The sequence below is a fragment of the Cervus canadensis genome, chromosome 9 (assembly GCF_019320065.1).
Source record: "Cervus canadensis isolate Bull #8, Minnesota chromosome 9, ASM1932006v1, whole genome shotgun sequence".
Lineage (NCBI taxonomy): Eukaryota > Metazoa > Chordata > Mammalia > Artiodactyla > Cervidae > Cervus > Cervus canadensis.
In genome coordinates this window covers 71,061,282-71,076,326 of record NC_057394.1, presented here as the reverse complement: position 1 = coordinate 71,076,326, position 15,045 = coordinate 71,061,282, and the positions used below count along the sequence as shown (strand labels likewise).

Below are 15,045 nucleotides of genomic sequence, written 5' to 3'. Positions count from 1 at the left end.
TAAAGAATCCCGTAAGAACTCTAAGTGGAAGCGTATTCCATTCCGTAGGAAGGTGGAATGCTCCTTTTCACAGATACAATTTCAACTTAGAATCGAAGTATGGGAGTACTTACTTGCAATAAGGTCTACTGCAAGTTGGACAAGGAAACGGCAGCCTACTCCAGTAATCTTGCCTGGAAAATCCTACGGACAGAGGAGCCTGGTGGGCTATCAGCCATGCAGTTGCAAAGAGTCGGACGCAACTGAGCACACACACATGGCCCACTGCAAGCAGAGATGTTTCACCTTACGCCCTCTCGCTGGCAAACACTTTTCTGGAGAATGAAATCAAGCCAAAGGAACCAGCTTTGGCTGGTCAAATGGCTTCCCAGCTTCCTGGGGGGTGGGAAGATTATTGGGAGACTAGGTCTAGAATTCAGGTTTCTGGCTTTCCAGTGTCAGGCTTCCAAATGCTGCTTACCAGCGGTTCTGAGTCCTCTTGCGTCAGGAACCCACTTGAATAATGAATAAAAGTTATGAATACTCTCTCCAGGAGAAAGCACATATGCACAAGCCTATGGCATTTGCACATAATTTCAGTGATGTCACAAATTCCCCGAAGCCTGTTGATGGACTGTGGGCATCTTGAACGGTCTGGAGACCTGAAGTTAAAACTCACTCCCAGAACAAGGGTTAATAGAACACTGAATTCAGTTACCAATGTCATCAAGACATCTGGTTGCTAACCCAGGTACTGTATGTCTCCAGACATCGTGGAGCTGACATCCTCAGCTATCCAAAACATGACCCCAAATCAAGGGGTCCAAAAAAAAAAAAAAAGGAAAACCGATTCAGAATCGGCAAAAATCAGTGATTCAAAGACACACAGTGCACAGAAATCGCTGAACTGTGTTTTGTTTTTTTTTAAAGCATGGTTCTAAGATGATTTATGATGACTCAACAGAAAAGGACACAAATTAGAAGTGAGGGAATAAGGAGAGAAAGGGGTAATTAATAACTGTAATGAATTATCACTGATAGGGTGACATAAAACTGTTGCAAAACAACTATAAAAAAGCACAGAGAACTCAAAGTCTTTTTCAGTCTTGGTTATTTAGTGAAAAGGCAAATCACTCTACACATGTCCTGTTGGGGACGTCTGGGGGATGATTCCATGTGACAGCATAGTGGTTAATGATTTTTTTTTCTTAAATCTTGTTTGTGTTTTTTATATCTTTTATATATTAAACTGATGGAAAAGCATATGATATATCCTCAAACTTTTTCAACATGATTAAAACAGGAAATACGTTTATGTTTAAAGCAGAAGAAAGAACTGATATTTATTTGTGCATCTTGATGTATGAAGCATCTTTCACTATCCCCTTTAATAATTTTAACAGGCAGGTGAAGTAGTATTATCTTCTTTTAGAGACCAAAGAACTGAAGTTCCGAGAGTTTAGAACTCTCCCAGAACTCACCCAGAATCAAACAACTCTTGAGAAGTGAAACTGAGATTCAAATCCAGTCCAAGTTTTCCCTTTAAGGGGAAAATTCATTTATCTGGAGTAATTCATTCATATGGAATTTTCTGAAAGGATCCGATAAATGAGTTTTACTCTACAAATTCTCTGTTAATTAGTTATTGTCAACATTCTACTAGGCTAAAAATCAGAAGAAAAGTCAGAAAAGATAAGTCCTTTGTTTACTTTGTTATATTTTCGGTTTTATCCTAAAAACGTTTTTGAGGGGTTTATTAAAAATGCTCACCAATGGCCCTTTCTTAATAGGAGACATGTTAAGCCGTTTATCTTCTATTTCTATTTTATTTTTTATTATGGAACAAAGGTAAAAATGCACAGGAAGGTCACTAACACATAAGTTTGCGAATTCTCAGTTCTTGGGCAGAAATACTTCTCCTGAGATTAAGAGTCATAATATAAAGATTTGAAATGTGTATTTGAAATCTGTATTACATTATCAGAAGGAATTATCTGCTTGGGATGGTGGGGGTCAGGGGGTAGAATCTTCTTAATTAATAGACTATCACCAAATCCTTAACTATGGGAAAATTTTAATAATCTACATATTTATTCCAGATGATGTTCATATAGCCTGTTTGTCTTAAAGGCACACAGTTCAGATATATCTACTCTTTGTTGTTATAAAAGGTAACCACTGAAAAAAATTGAGAAAGATCTTTAAAAGAGAGACTAACATATTCTTTCCAATAGTTTGGTGGCCATATCTTATTAGTTCTTAATATCTTGTGGCCACCAAACTATTGGGAAGAATATTTTTCATTTCCCACAGGTTTTCTAAGCAGCATTTCCTTTTTTCCATTAGCACTGAATACAAATTGCAGCAAGTCACTGAATTAGGTTTTTAAAAGGCATTGATACAACAATAGGAAAGATCCTGCTCTAAAACAATGAAACCAAAAAAGACTTCAGGAAGGAAAGATTTAGAGCAATTTCCTTTTTCATCTACCAGGGTATCTGGTTCTTTAAACTATGACCCTGAACTTGATTACTTTCTAGGAGGTGGTTAAGCCATTAGTCCCTCAGAGAGTAAGGTCGTGATTCTCTCCAGGATATCAGCAGCTGAGTGTGTAGAGAAACATGATGGCAACTGCCTTGTTAGTCAAAAATGAGCCGTAAGGTATCTTCCTTTCTATCTTCTCTCTTCCTTCCTTCTCTCTCAGCCTCCCTCTCTTCTTTGAACCATTTAGTAGACAGTAGGTACGTGACAAGCAGGTAAGGATCCTGTCTATCTAATTCATAATCTTATTCTAAGTATATGGCACAACTTTGGGTACCTAGAATGTGCTTAATACATACTCGTTGAATAAATACATCTATTGAATACTGCTATGAGCCGTCAAACTGACATTGGCAGCAATGTTGCAAAAATCCTGTCCCAGAGGAACCTACAAAGATGGTTTAGGGAAGCAGATAGAATTGGATCAGGGATTATACAGAATGGAGGTACTTTTTCCCAAAGAAGGTCTAGGGGCATTTACTAAAGCTCTACTTAAAAGTGGAAATTGTGTGTGTATGTGTTAGTCGCTCAGTCGTCTCCGACTCTTTGTGATCCCATGGACTGTAGCCTGCCAGACTCCTCTCTCCATGGACTTCTCCAAGCAAGAATACTGGAGTGAGTTGCCTTTCCCTTCTCCAGGCGTTCTTCCCGACCCAGGTATCGAACCTGGGTCTCCCGCATTGAAGGCAGATTCTTTACCATCTGAGCCACCAGGAAAGCCCAAAGTGGAAATGTTTATGCTCTGATGCTGTTGCTAGGGCCCAAAAATGGACGGGTTGAATTCAGGCCCCTGAAATGAATAGGTTCTCCCCACTTTCTGAGATGAAAGTGAAAAATCCTTCATCTCCAGAAAAAAGGTCCCTAAGAAGGCAGAGGGACCCGCAAAGCTGATTGTTCTTCCCTTGGAGGTGCCAGGACATTTTGCTCCATCACTTCAGCACCAGCCAAGTTGGACTTCTTCTGTCTGTGGAAGTTTCCAACTATCCTTTGCAGCATCACCTTCCAGAATGTTCCCATGGGTCCCTCTGGGCCTACTCACTTTGGGTCTCAGCTTAACTCACAGAGGCTGCATGGCTTCTCTCTGTCACCCTCTGGCACTAGAGCTGAGTGAAGGAATATAGGCTCATGCTGGACCTTCTAAGTCAGTGGTCCCCAATATTTTTGACATCAGGGGTTGGTTTCATGAAATACAAGTTTTCCAGGGACTAGGTTGGAGGGGGATGGTTTCAGGATGTTTCAAGAGCACTACATTTATTGTGTACCTTATTATTATTACATCACTTTCACCTAAAATCATCAGGCATGAGATCCTGGAGGTTGGGGACCCCTGTTCTAAGTCACTTCCAGTGATTTGGACTTGAGTGTCAAGAGTTTGGAGCAGTTCCAGATAATAGCCTTGGACGAGGTGGAAATTATTGCTGCTTTAAAGACTTGAACGCTGGCTAAATCTCAATGCATATGCAACACCTTACCACTAACCAGTCCCCCAAAGAGCAGTCTCATAATGGGAGCATCAATTACCTTTAAGCAATGACCATATATATTGTCACCCTGCTTATTTAACTTATGTGCAGAGTACATTATGAGACATGCTGGACTGGATGAAGCACAAGGTGGAATCAAGACTGCAGGGGAAAATATCAATAACCTCAGATATGCAGACGACACCACTCTATGGCAGAAAGTAAAGAGGAACTAAAGAGCCCCTTGATGAAGTGAAAGAGGAAAGTGAAAAAGCTGGCTTAAAACTCAATATTCAAAAATGAAGATCATGGCATCTAGTCTCATTGCTTCATGGCAAATAGATGGGGAAACAATGGAAACAGTGACAGACTTTATTTTCTTGGGCTCCAAAATCACTGCAGATGGTGATTGCAGCCATGAAATTAAAAGATGCTTGCTCCTAGGCTATGACAAACCTAGACAGCATATTAAAAAGCAGAGACATTATTTTGCTGACAAAGGTCCTTCTAGTCAAAGCTATTGTTTTTCTAGTAATCAAGTATGGATGTGAGAATCAGACCATAAAGAAAGCTGAGCACCGAAGAATTGATGCTTTTGAACTGTAATGTTGGAGGAAACTCTTGAGAGTCCCTTGGACCACAAAGAGAGCAATCCAGTTAATCCTAAAGGAAATCCGTCCTGAATATTCATTGGAAGGACTGATGCTGAAGCTCCGATACTTTGGCCACCTGATGCGAAGAACTGACTCACTGGAAAAGACCCTGATGCTGGGAAAGATTGAAGGCAGGAGGAGAAGGGGACAACAGAGGATGAGATGGTTGGAAGGCATCACCAACTCGATGGACATGAGTTTGAGCAAGCTCCGGGAGTTGGTGATGGACAGGGAAGCGTGGTGTGCTGCAGCCCATGGGGTTGCAAAGAGTCGGACATGACTGAGCGACTGAACTGAACTGGACTGAACTGAATGAACAGAAATGCATCAAGTGTTAGGGGTCTCTTCCTGAACCGAGTGACAGATGCTGCCTGCCACTCTCTGGGACGACCCAGCAGGCCAGCATGGCTCACGCACAACTCACATGCCTGCAGTCCCTGGGCAGAGGCTCAGCCTTGTCTGCAGCCTCAAAAGTCCACATAAATCAAAGGAGTCGTCTCACTTCTGGCCAAAGGGATGTTTGTTTTATTCAGTGTCACAGAAGCCGACAGCAGCTTCCCCTGTTATTGAGTGCAAAAGTAGAGGCTTCTATGGGCACATCAGAAAAACTGGGTCACTCAGCTTCACAAGTACCCACTAACACTGGGCTTCAGACAGCTCAAAAAAGAAATTTTCTATTTTCGTTCCCATTTTGGCCTGCTGACCTCCCCACACATGCCAATCTTTTTTTTTTTTTCAAGTGCAGTTCGATCTGAGAGGAAAGAAAACACCAGTCAGGAATCAAAGAGCTCAAAGAGACATGGGATGGTCACTGCTCAGACTGCAGAAGAAGAGATCTCTTCACTGGAGTGAAAATTTGGAAGACACTGCCTGCCATCTTTTCTGACGTCACGAGGCTCCAAGTTTTCCAAGTTGATGGTACTACTCTTGAGAAGCCGAGAGCATAATTTCAAGAACAGGAAACACGATGGCTTCTTAATCAAATTAAATAGCAAAATGAAAGCAGTAATTACTCAAATTTACTTGGCAAATTAGCAAGACAAATTAATTGAAACACTCCTTTTGATCATAAGGATATAATTAGAAAAGTCTTTGGTGGATGAAAATATCTCTGAGGCATGAATTAAGTCAATTGGACGACCTGATGATAAAGCCCTTATGCTCAGCGCGTAAATCCCAACCTGCTGTTATGGAATATAAAGGAAGAATAGAGATTATCAGCAAGTATTCATTAAAAATGGTCCTGTACAAATAATGTGAATAATAATAGCTAACAACTACTGGGCTTTTATTACATGAAGGTGCCGTGCTACATGATGTATTATTCTTATCACTTGTACTGTTTTGTTTCTTTTAAAAATTAATAAAGAGACTCATCATGGTTATCAACAGCACGGCTTAAACCATCACTGAGCCCATGGTTGTGGACAGAAGGTCATAAAAGGTTTGTGCTATGCAAGTGGCAACCATGATGATTGTCTATGTCAATTTTCAAGAGAAATGAAACATTGCAAGAGATATAAACCATTACTGACCCTCTGCCCACGGGCTTCTCACGTGGTTCAGTGGTAAAGAATCTGCCTGCCAATGCAGGGGATGCAGGTTCAATCCTTGGGTTGACAGGATTCCGAGAGGAGGAAATGGCAACCCATTCCAGTATTCTTGCCTGGGAAATCCCATGGACAGAGGAGACTGGCAGGCTATAGTCCATGGGGTCACCAAGAGTTGGACATGGCTTAGCGACTGAGCACACACGCACATCCATAACCATAGACTCCATGATGGAAGAAGCAAGGAGCACAGGGCACCAAAATCTGACAAAAAACAGAGGCTGAGATGCCTTTTCTCTTCTTAGCCTCATCTTCCACTTAAAAATGCCATTGTGCTCAGTCGTGTCTGCCTCTCTGTGACCCAATGAACTGTTATCTGCCAGGCTCCTCTGTCTACGGGATTTTCCAGGCAAGACTACTGGAGTGGGCTGCCATTTCCTTCTCCAGGGGATCTTTTCGACCCAGGGACTGAACCCATGTTTCCTGCATTGCAGGCTGATTCTTCCCTGCTGAGTCACTGGGGAAACCCATGGGGGGAGTAAATACTGTCTTTTTAAATTCCTTCTTAATGCCATGTCCCTAGCACCCAGCCCAGGGCCCAGCACATTGGAAGCACCCGATAAATATTCTTTGGCTGAATAACTGAGTGAATGCACTCCTTAAATAATCTGCCAAAGTGGGAATGAAAGTGATGATGATTTCTTTCGGGACATGCTCGAAAGAGAGTAATCACAGTTCAGTAATGGCTTGCCAAGAAACTGACCCATATTCCACAATAAGGAGGCTGTGAACCTTAAAAACATCAACACTTTCCATCCCTTGGGAGGAAAGATGCATCCACACACTGTCTATGGAGAGGAGCAGAAACAAGCTCTGATTCGCAGAAGCAGCAGAGACAGGGTGTGGCCCTGGCAAGCAGTATGTAAGCCCCTAACACTGGGCATCAGAGCCATCCTGACAGAGTATGTTCACGCTCCCCCATGCAGGGGGTGGCTCCTAACCCAGCCCTAGGGTCCCTCCACGGTGCTCCAGAATCTGACTTCACTCACTCACTGAAGTTCAGCCCTCATCAGTGTTCTGGGAAACAGGAATACTCTCACAAAGGCAGAAAACAGAGCAAGTTAGGTGGAATAAGCATGATGGCACCTCTATGCCATAGTATGTTTTTAGGTTTCCTTTTGGAAGAAAAGACCACAGAGTCTGCAAAAATAATAGTAACCTGGAGAAATGGAACTCGATAAACCCAAAATACTTCTTCCAGGGACCCAGAACTCATTTTATCTGTAGATAATGCTAGTTTTGATTTTTTTCCTTATCATCAATCTAAGAGAAATCTAAAAATAAAAAGACCAAAATTAAAACCATTCTGTAATTTAAAAAAATTATTTATATTTAATTGAAGGATAATTGCTTTATGATATTGGTTTCATCTTTGCCATAATCAACATGAATCAGCCATAGGTGTACATATGTCCTCTCCCTCTTAAACCTCCCTCCCATCTCCCACTCTTTCCCACCCCTCTAGGTTGTTACAGAGCCCCGGTTTGAGTTCCCCGAGTCATACATTCTGTAATTCTGAGATCACTAAATGGCTTTAGTGAGTTTATAACATAAGAAATTAGTATCACTAGTAAAGAGTCAAGTGTTTTGTTTTTCACTTTAACATTCAGATTTTTAATCCTCAGTGCTGGGAAGATGTGAGATCCTGGGGCGCGGTAATGAAAATTGCAAAAACAGGATCCTCGTTTCATTATAATCTGCTAGTTAATAACACACTACACACCAGCTAGACACCAGCAAGAACAGGGTTCTCACCAAGTTGAGGCCCACGTGAAACAGCGAAGAATCCCTCAAATACTAGAGAAAGAAAGATGCTAAACACTGTACTGAAATATCTCCCTTGGACACGGTTTGCGTTTGGAGGAAAGAAAAGAAAAGGCTAGCAGCTAACTTTGTGCCTGCATTTTTCCCTTCTCTGCATTCATGGCAATCACAAACTCATCTAGACTCAGGACAGCGTCGCCTCCAATGAGGGAAGGATGGGCAGACGGAAATCTCTTATTTTTTATCCCTGCAAATTGGGTGGTATTTCAGGCACCATCTCCTCTACCCAAAGAGCCAGTAGTAATCCCCAGAGGGAAGCAGGTGTTTGTCATCCATTGAATCAAACAAAAACTGCTTCATTTTCAAATTCACAGACATTTTACATGATATCACATCTGCCCATTTTTCTCAGTATCCAACAGAATTGTTTTCCTTTACATTCTTTTACCAAGCAGCATGCGGGATATTAGTTCCCTGACCAGGGATTGAACCCTCACCCCTTGCAGTGGGAGCATGGAGTCTTAACTGCTGGACAGACAGAGAAATTCCCCTTTTTTAAAGAAAAAAAAAAGTTCTAACATAAAAAATTTTTCAATCACTTGGATTATAGTAATACTGCTGTAAGACCAATTCCATTGAGATTTTTCTTCTTAGAAAAAAATAATGTGAAAAGCAGATGTATGTTTAAGTTAGTGACTCACTATGAACTCATTGTCCAAAAAATCTGTTGATCCATATATTAGGGAAAAATAAGTTGGCTATCATTTGGCAATGGACTCATTTTTGTCCATTATGGACTCATAATGTCAACTGAAAGAAGTCAACAAGTGGTTTTAAGTAAATGTGTCTTTCTCAATCAAGTATTTGCTAACCATCACAAGTTATAATGGTGCAAATCATGTATTATGGAAAACATTTTTATAGGTTGTTAAGGAAGTAGAATGTCTCTACAAGTGAAACATACCTGAAGTTCTGATTAGCACACAGAAAAGTTGATGAGTCCTTCAGCAAGGTGGGAATGGGGACCCACTTAACAGACCTTTCCCTGCCCCTTGGTTCTCCATGGTCCCTGGATGGGCTTTCCTCACCCCTCTCTGCTCCCTCTCTGTGTGCTGTGCTTAACCTGACTGCTTGCCTACATCATGCTTCTGTCCACCACCAGATAACTCACATGCTTTGTTCAAGACTCAGCTCCCTTCTCATCTCTTTCACAAAGGTATATATTACCCTGGAGTGAAATTGCTTTATTCGATTCCTCAGCCCTGACTGTCATTTTCTTGATCATTGTGTTTGTTTTGTCTTCTCAGACAATGAATTCCACAGGCAGAGTTATTTTTAGTGCATGCAATGACTCATAAATATGTGATTTTGAATGAATTAATCAATGAATATAAATTCAGTAGAGCATGGACCATTTCTTTTCTTTGTATCTACAGGTCTTCCCATAGTGCAGACCTTCCCATAGTATATTATAGGTAACTATTAGTCACTCAGGCAAGTTTAACTCTTTGCGACCCCATGGACTGTAGCCTGCCAGGCTCCTCCGTCCATGGACTTCTCCAGGCAAGAATACTGGAGTGGGTTGCCATTTCCTTCTTCAGGGGGTCCTTCCGACCCAGGGATCAAACCCGAGTCTCCTGCATTGCAGCCAGATTCTTTACCATCTAAGCCACCAAGGAAGCCCACATGATAAATAGCTCTTCACTAAACAACTGGAGGAATGAATGTATGCGTATTGCATTATACACATGTTTGTTGGCTCCAATGCTGGGATGTGTTTTTCTTTCCCGTCCCTTTTCCTCCTTTTGTTTCTATGGAAGACCAGAGACATTCTCTTCTAAAAGGAGTACTGCCCATGAAGAGAACTTACCCAGATCGAACTGGCCAGAAATGTAGCCACAAGTCTGCCGGACTTCCTCACTGTCCCAGCCCAGAGGGTAGAGGGCGCAGCCAGCACCGATCAACAAGCCTGCAAAGACAGACGACAAGAAGGCTTTAGCAGTGCCCTTCTGGAGCCCAAGATAAAGGTACCAGGGACAAAAGATTAATACCAGCAATATGACAAAGGAACATAGGGTATGCTTTTGGGAAAGCACCAACCAAGCTCCCTTTAGTGATCTAAGGTCAATTTAACTCCAAGAACAACTTCAAGTCTGCTTAAAAGGAGAGGGAAGAAAACAACCCTGATAGACAGCTCAGTTTGGTTCCAACTTTGCCTTTTAAAGCATTAAAAGCCTAGCAAATCCTGTTTAGGAACTACAATCCAGAAGCCCTTTTTAACCACTCTTGTAAAAAGCCAGCCCAATTCCACTGTCAATACATGTAAACAAGTAACTCAAGTGCCAGCAAAAGACCTCATTGGTTATGCTTCATCATTTATCAGATCTTTTTTTCCAATTTAAGAATCAAAACAGAATGTTTCAGCATCATCAAATTTTACCAAGGTCAGAGAGAGCATAAAGATTTTCATGCACCACTTAGGCACATTGATTTAACTCGTGAACTGGGCTAGGGCTCTCATGTTCTTTTGAGAAGGTGAGAATCATTAAGTGTCCACGTGTCCTGGAAATACTCAAGAAAACGGCTGCTGATTGGGATCTCAGCGCTTCTTGCAGCGAAGACCAAAAGGTTTGCTAATTAAACTGAAGCAAGTGATGGATTTATTTTCATATAAGTCAGGTTATCATGGCAGCTTTCTCTGAGCCAGTCTTTAGCGACTCATTCAGAGTCACTGATGAGTGAGTCTTTGGTGTCGCATCAAAGCCTAATATGGTCTTACGAGAAACCGAGTGAGACCGAGTGAAAGAAAGTGAAAGTGAAACGGAAGTTGCTCAATCGTGTCTGACTCTTTGCAACCCCATGGACTGTAACCTACCAGGCTCCCCTGTCCATGGGATTTTCCAGGCAAGAATACTGGAGTGGGTTGCCATTTCCTTCTCCAGGAGACCTTCCCTACCCAGGGACTGAACCCAGGTCTCCCTCATTGTAGGCAGACGCATTACAATCTGAGCTACCAGGTAAGCACTTACCAATTGAAACAGAGGGCTAACCTGAAAGTATCATTTTGTCATGTCAGTCAAAGAGTAAAAACATCACTCCTGGGACTTCCTTGGTGGTCCAGTGGTTAAGAATCTGCCTTGCAATGCAGGGGAGGTGGGTTTGATCCCTGGTTGGGGAACTAAAATCCCATATACCATGGAGAAACTAAGTCTGCGCTGCAACTAGAGAGCCTGTGTGCCACAACGAACATCTCCCCGTGCTACAACTGAGACCTGATGCAGCCAAATAAACAAATAAACATCACCTGTCCCCACAGTCTGACTGTCTGCAGGATTGTGGGTAAAAAGGCACTAAATGAGGGGGGCTCCTAAATAAGAAAATAGTTAAGGTGCTAATGCACAGCCAGAATGCTGGGGCCCCCCAAGGCATCTCAAGGAGACCTTCAGTATTTCTGGACTGAGTCTCTTCCTGCCTGCTTCTGCTTCTCCTCTACCCTTGGTAGGTTACTTGTGTAGTTGTAACCAGACAAACCATCTATTTCCTCACAGACATCTAAGGAGGAGCCGCTTTCTACCCACCCCTGCCAAACTCCATGCCAAGCTCTCTGGAGAGATACCCCCCAGGAACCCATACACATTTCCCACCCTGCTGCCCCTCCCTCTGACCCAGCCTTTGGACCACAATCAGACGAGCATCTAATATAGAAGGGCTGTGATCCTAGGGAATGCCTGCAAAGAATCACTGCAGCTGCAAATCATACATTCCAGGACCTGTATGCAACGGTATAGATATGAATGGTGCTGAGGCTGAAGAATAATTCAGCAAGCAATAATACAAGGTTTGCTGACTAAGCAAATGCCTCAGTGACCGGTTTCCTTAGGCTTTTTGCCTTAGGATAAATTTTGCAGTATTCTGAAGACAACTCCAAGCTAGCGTTATCTGCCATCAGGTAAAGACAGAATTAATGAGGATGCCGAAGTTTGTGTACACTGAATTCCCCGAGTGTTGAATAAATAATGTGGCATCATTTCCATGAGAGTCAGTTCTTAATAAGTACTGTCACTTTCTGAGATCTGGTGAGCAATTTTTAAATGATGGCACACGCAATAAGGCAGTTGGATAGAAAACGTTCAAGGGTAAGAAAAGCAAAGAACAGTAACATTTAAATGATGAGTGTTCCCTTTATCTGATAGGCAAACAAATAAACAGTTTCACTTGCTAATATTCTTTCAGTATGGCAGAAAAATATGTGTCATGTGTTCATGAAACAAGCTGCTTTCATACAATATAACGATCCCATAATTTGGGAGATTAAATTGAGGGAAACTTTTCAGTGCCGATATAGGAAGCAAAAGGACTATCATACCCTAAATAGTACAACACATGGCAATCAGGATTCTTTTGTAGAATATTGGGCTGTCTTTGTAAAACTACAAAATGTAGATTCAACCATATAAATTAGAAACAATTTTATACATAAGAAATCTGTGTTAGGTGTAAGAATTTTTTAAAAATAAAACACCATGAGCATATGCTCACATTAAAAAAGTATTCTGTGGAGGGCAACTAGCTTATCTGGATTTTACTCAATATTTATGGAGCCTTTGTTTTGTTATCTGCTTTAATGTTTGCTGACAGTAAAGATATTGCAGAGTCTGAAGATTTGGGAAACATTTCTGGAAAAAAAGTGCAAGCTGCAAACTGACTAGGCTAAGTAGTCGTTGCAATGACTGGCTTCTGTAGGGGGTATCTGGCCTCCAGACACCTCGCTACATAGTCCATTAAGGTAAAAGCAAGTCTCAGGCCAAATTCAGCCAACTCTACAACAACTGTTTATTAGCAGGCTGGGACAAAGAACAATCAGATGACCAATTCTCTAAATGCAGTGGAACCCCACCTCCAATTCCATCAGAGAGTCCCTCTAACAAGTACCGTCAACACATAGTAAATACCACAAGTATTCAGATAACAGGATCAGGGACATCTCTCGTCAAAGCAGACAGTATCTTCCACTAAATGGAATGGGACAGGGCACAGGGGTCAAGAGTGCTAGGCCTGTACTGCCCCATCCTGTAGCCATGAGCTACTTGTAGCTAGTTAAGTTTAAACTTAAGTTAATTGAAATTAAATAAAAACTGGACTTCCCTGATGGTTCAGTGGTTAAGAATCTGCCTGCCAGTACAGGGGACACAGGTTCCATCCCTGGTCCAGGAAGATTCCACACGCCAGGGGGCGGCGGGCAATTAAGCCCACAACTACTGAGTCCACGTGTCGAAACTACTGAAGCCTGCGTGTCCTAGAGCCGGTGCTCTGAAACAAGAGAAGCCATTGCAATGAGAAGCCCATTCACCACAACTAGAGAGTAGCCCCCACTCTTGTTAACTAGAGAAAAGCCCATGCAGCAAGAAATATGCAGCACAGCCAAAAATAAATAAATAAAATTTAAAATAAAAAAAATTAAATTAAAATAAAATTCAACTCTTCAATTGCCCTTGTCACATTCCAAGAGCCTACTAGCCATTTGGTGCTAGTGGCTACCATATTGGACAGTGTAAAATACAGACCATTTTCATAATCACAGATTTATTTTGAGCTGAAATCAAGGCCCCAAAGATTCAGGAAGAAAGTTTGACCTTCTCTCTAAGTGCCTAAACAAATATAGACAGAGGGCCTTTTTAGCAGCAGAGATATCACCAGAGATACCTGCAAGTAATATGGGCAGGTGTGGTGGGGAAACTCTAGACAGGGCATAAAGATCAGAGTCCACTCTATGTCCCACTGTTTCTGCCTGGCCCGGCAAACATTTATTTACCAAACGCTTGCTTTTCCATCTCCATGTCAATTGCCTTCCTCTCCTCTGAAGTCCCAAATGACTTCAGTTCAGTTGCTCAGTTGTGTCTGACTCTTTGCAACCTCATGGACTATGGCACACCAGGCTTCCCCATTCCTTTCACCATCTTCCAGAGCTTGCTCAGACTCATGTCCATCGAGTCGGTGATGCCATCCAACCATCTCATCCTCTGTTGTCCTGTTCTCCTCCTGCCTTCAGTCTTTTCCAGTCATCAGGGTCTTTTCAAATGAGTCAGTTCTCCACATCAGGTGGCCAAAGTATTGGAGCTTTAGCTTCAGCATCAGTCCTTCCAATGAATATTCAGGACTGATTTTCTTTAGGATTGACTGGTTTGATCTCCTTGCTGTCCAAGGGACTCCCGAGAGTCTTCTCCAACACCACAGTTCAAAAGCATTAATTCTTTGGCACTCAGCTTTCCTTATAGTCCAACTCTCACATCCATACATGACTACTGGAAAAACCATGGCTTTGACTAGATGGATCTTTGTTGGCAAAGTAATGTCTCTGCTTCTTAATATGCTGTCTAGGTTGGTCATAGCTTTTCTTCCAAGGAGCAAGTGTCTTTTAATTTCATGGCTTCCTTCACCATCTGCAGTGACTTTGGAGCCCAAGAAAATAAAGTCTGTCACGGTTTCCTTTGTTTCCACATCTATTTGCCATGATATGATGTGATTGGATGTCATGATCTTCATTTTTTTGAATGCTGAGTTTTAAGGCAGCTTTTTCTCTCCTCTTTCACTTTCATCAAGAGGCTCTTTAGTTCCTCTTCACTTTCTGCCATAAGGGTGGTGTCATCTGCATATCTGAGGTTATTGATATTTCTCCTGGCAATCTTGATTCCAGCTTGTGCTTCCTCCAGCCCAGCGTTTCTCATGTTGTACTCTGCATATAAGTTAAATAAGCGGGGTGACAATATATAGCCTTGACGTACTCCTTTCCCGATTTGGAACCAGTCCATTGTTGCAAGTCTGTTTCTAACTGTTGCCTCTTGATCTGCATGCAGATCTCTCAGGAGGCAGGTAAGGTGGTCTGGTATTCCCATCTCTTTAAGAATTTTCCACAGTTTGTTGTGGTCCATGTAGTCAAAGGCTTTGGCACAATCAATAAAGAAGAAGAATTTTGAGCATTACTTTGCTAGCCTGTGAGGTGAGTGCAATTGTGTGGTAGTTTGAGCATTTTTTGGC

At 42.0% G+C, this 15,045-nt stretch overlaps 1 protein-coding gene across 3 annotated transcripts in view; it reads right to left on the bottom strand.

Annotated features, from left to right (window-relative positions):
• Window positions 1-15,045, bottom strand: part of LHFPL6 (LHFPL tetraspan subfamily member 6) — a 223,212-nt gene that overhangs the window by 13,902 nt on the left and 194,265 nt on the right. For all 3 annotated transcript variants that reach the window (XR_006271108.1, XR_006271109.1, XM_043477333.1), the window contains one exon: window positions 9,881-9,979. Coding sequence is in view for 1 of the 3 variants with exons in the window: in XM_043477333.1 (XP_043333268.1) it covers window positions 9,881-9,979 (99 nt within the window). In the remaining 2 variants the exon portion in view is untranslated. The remainder of the gene's footprint in view (window positions 1-9,880; window positions 9,980-15,045) is intronic.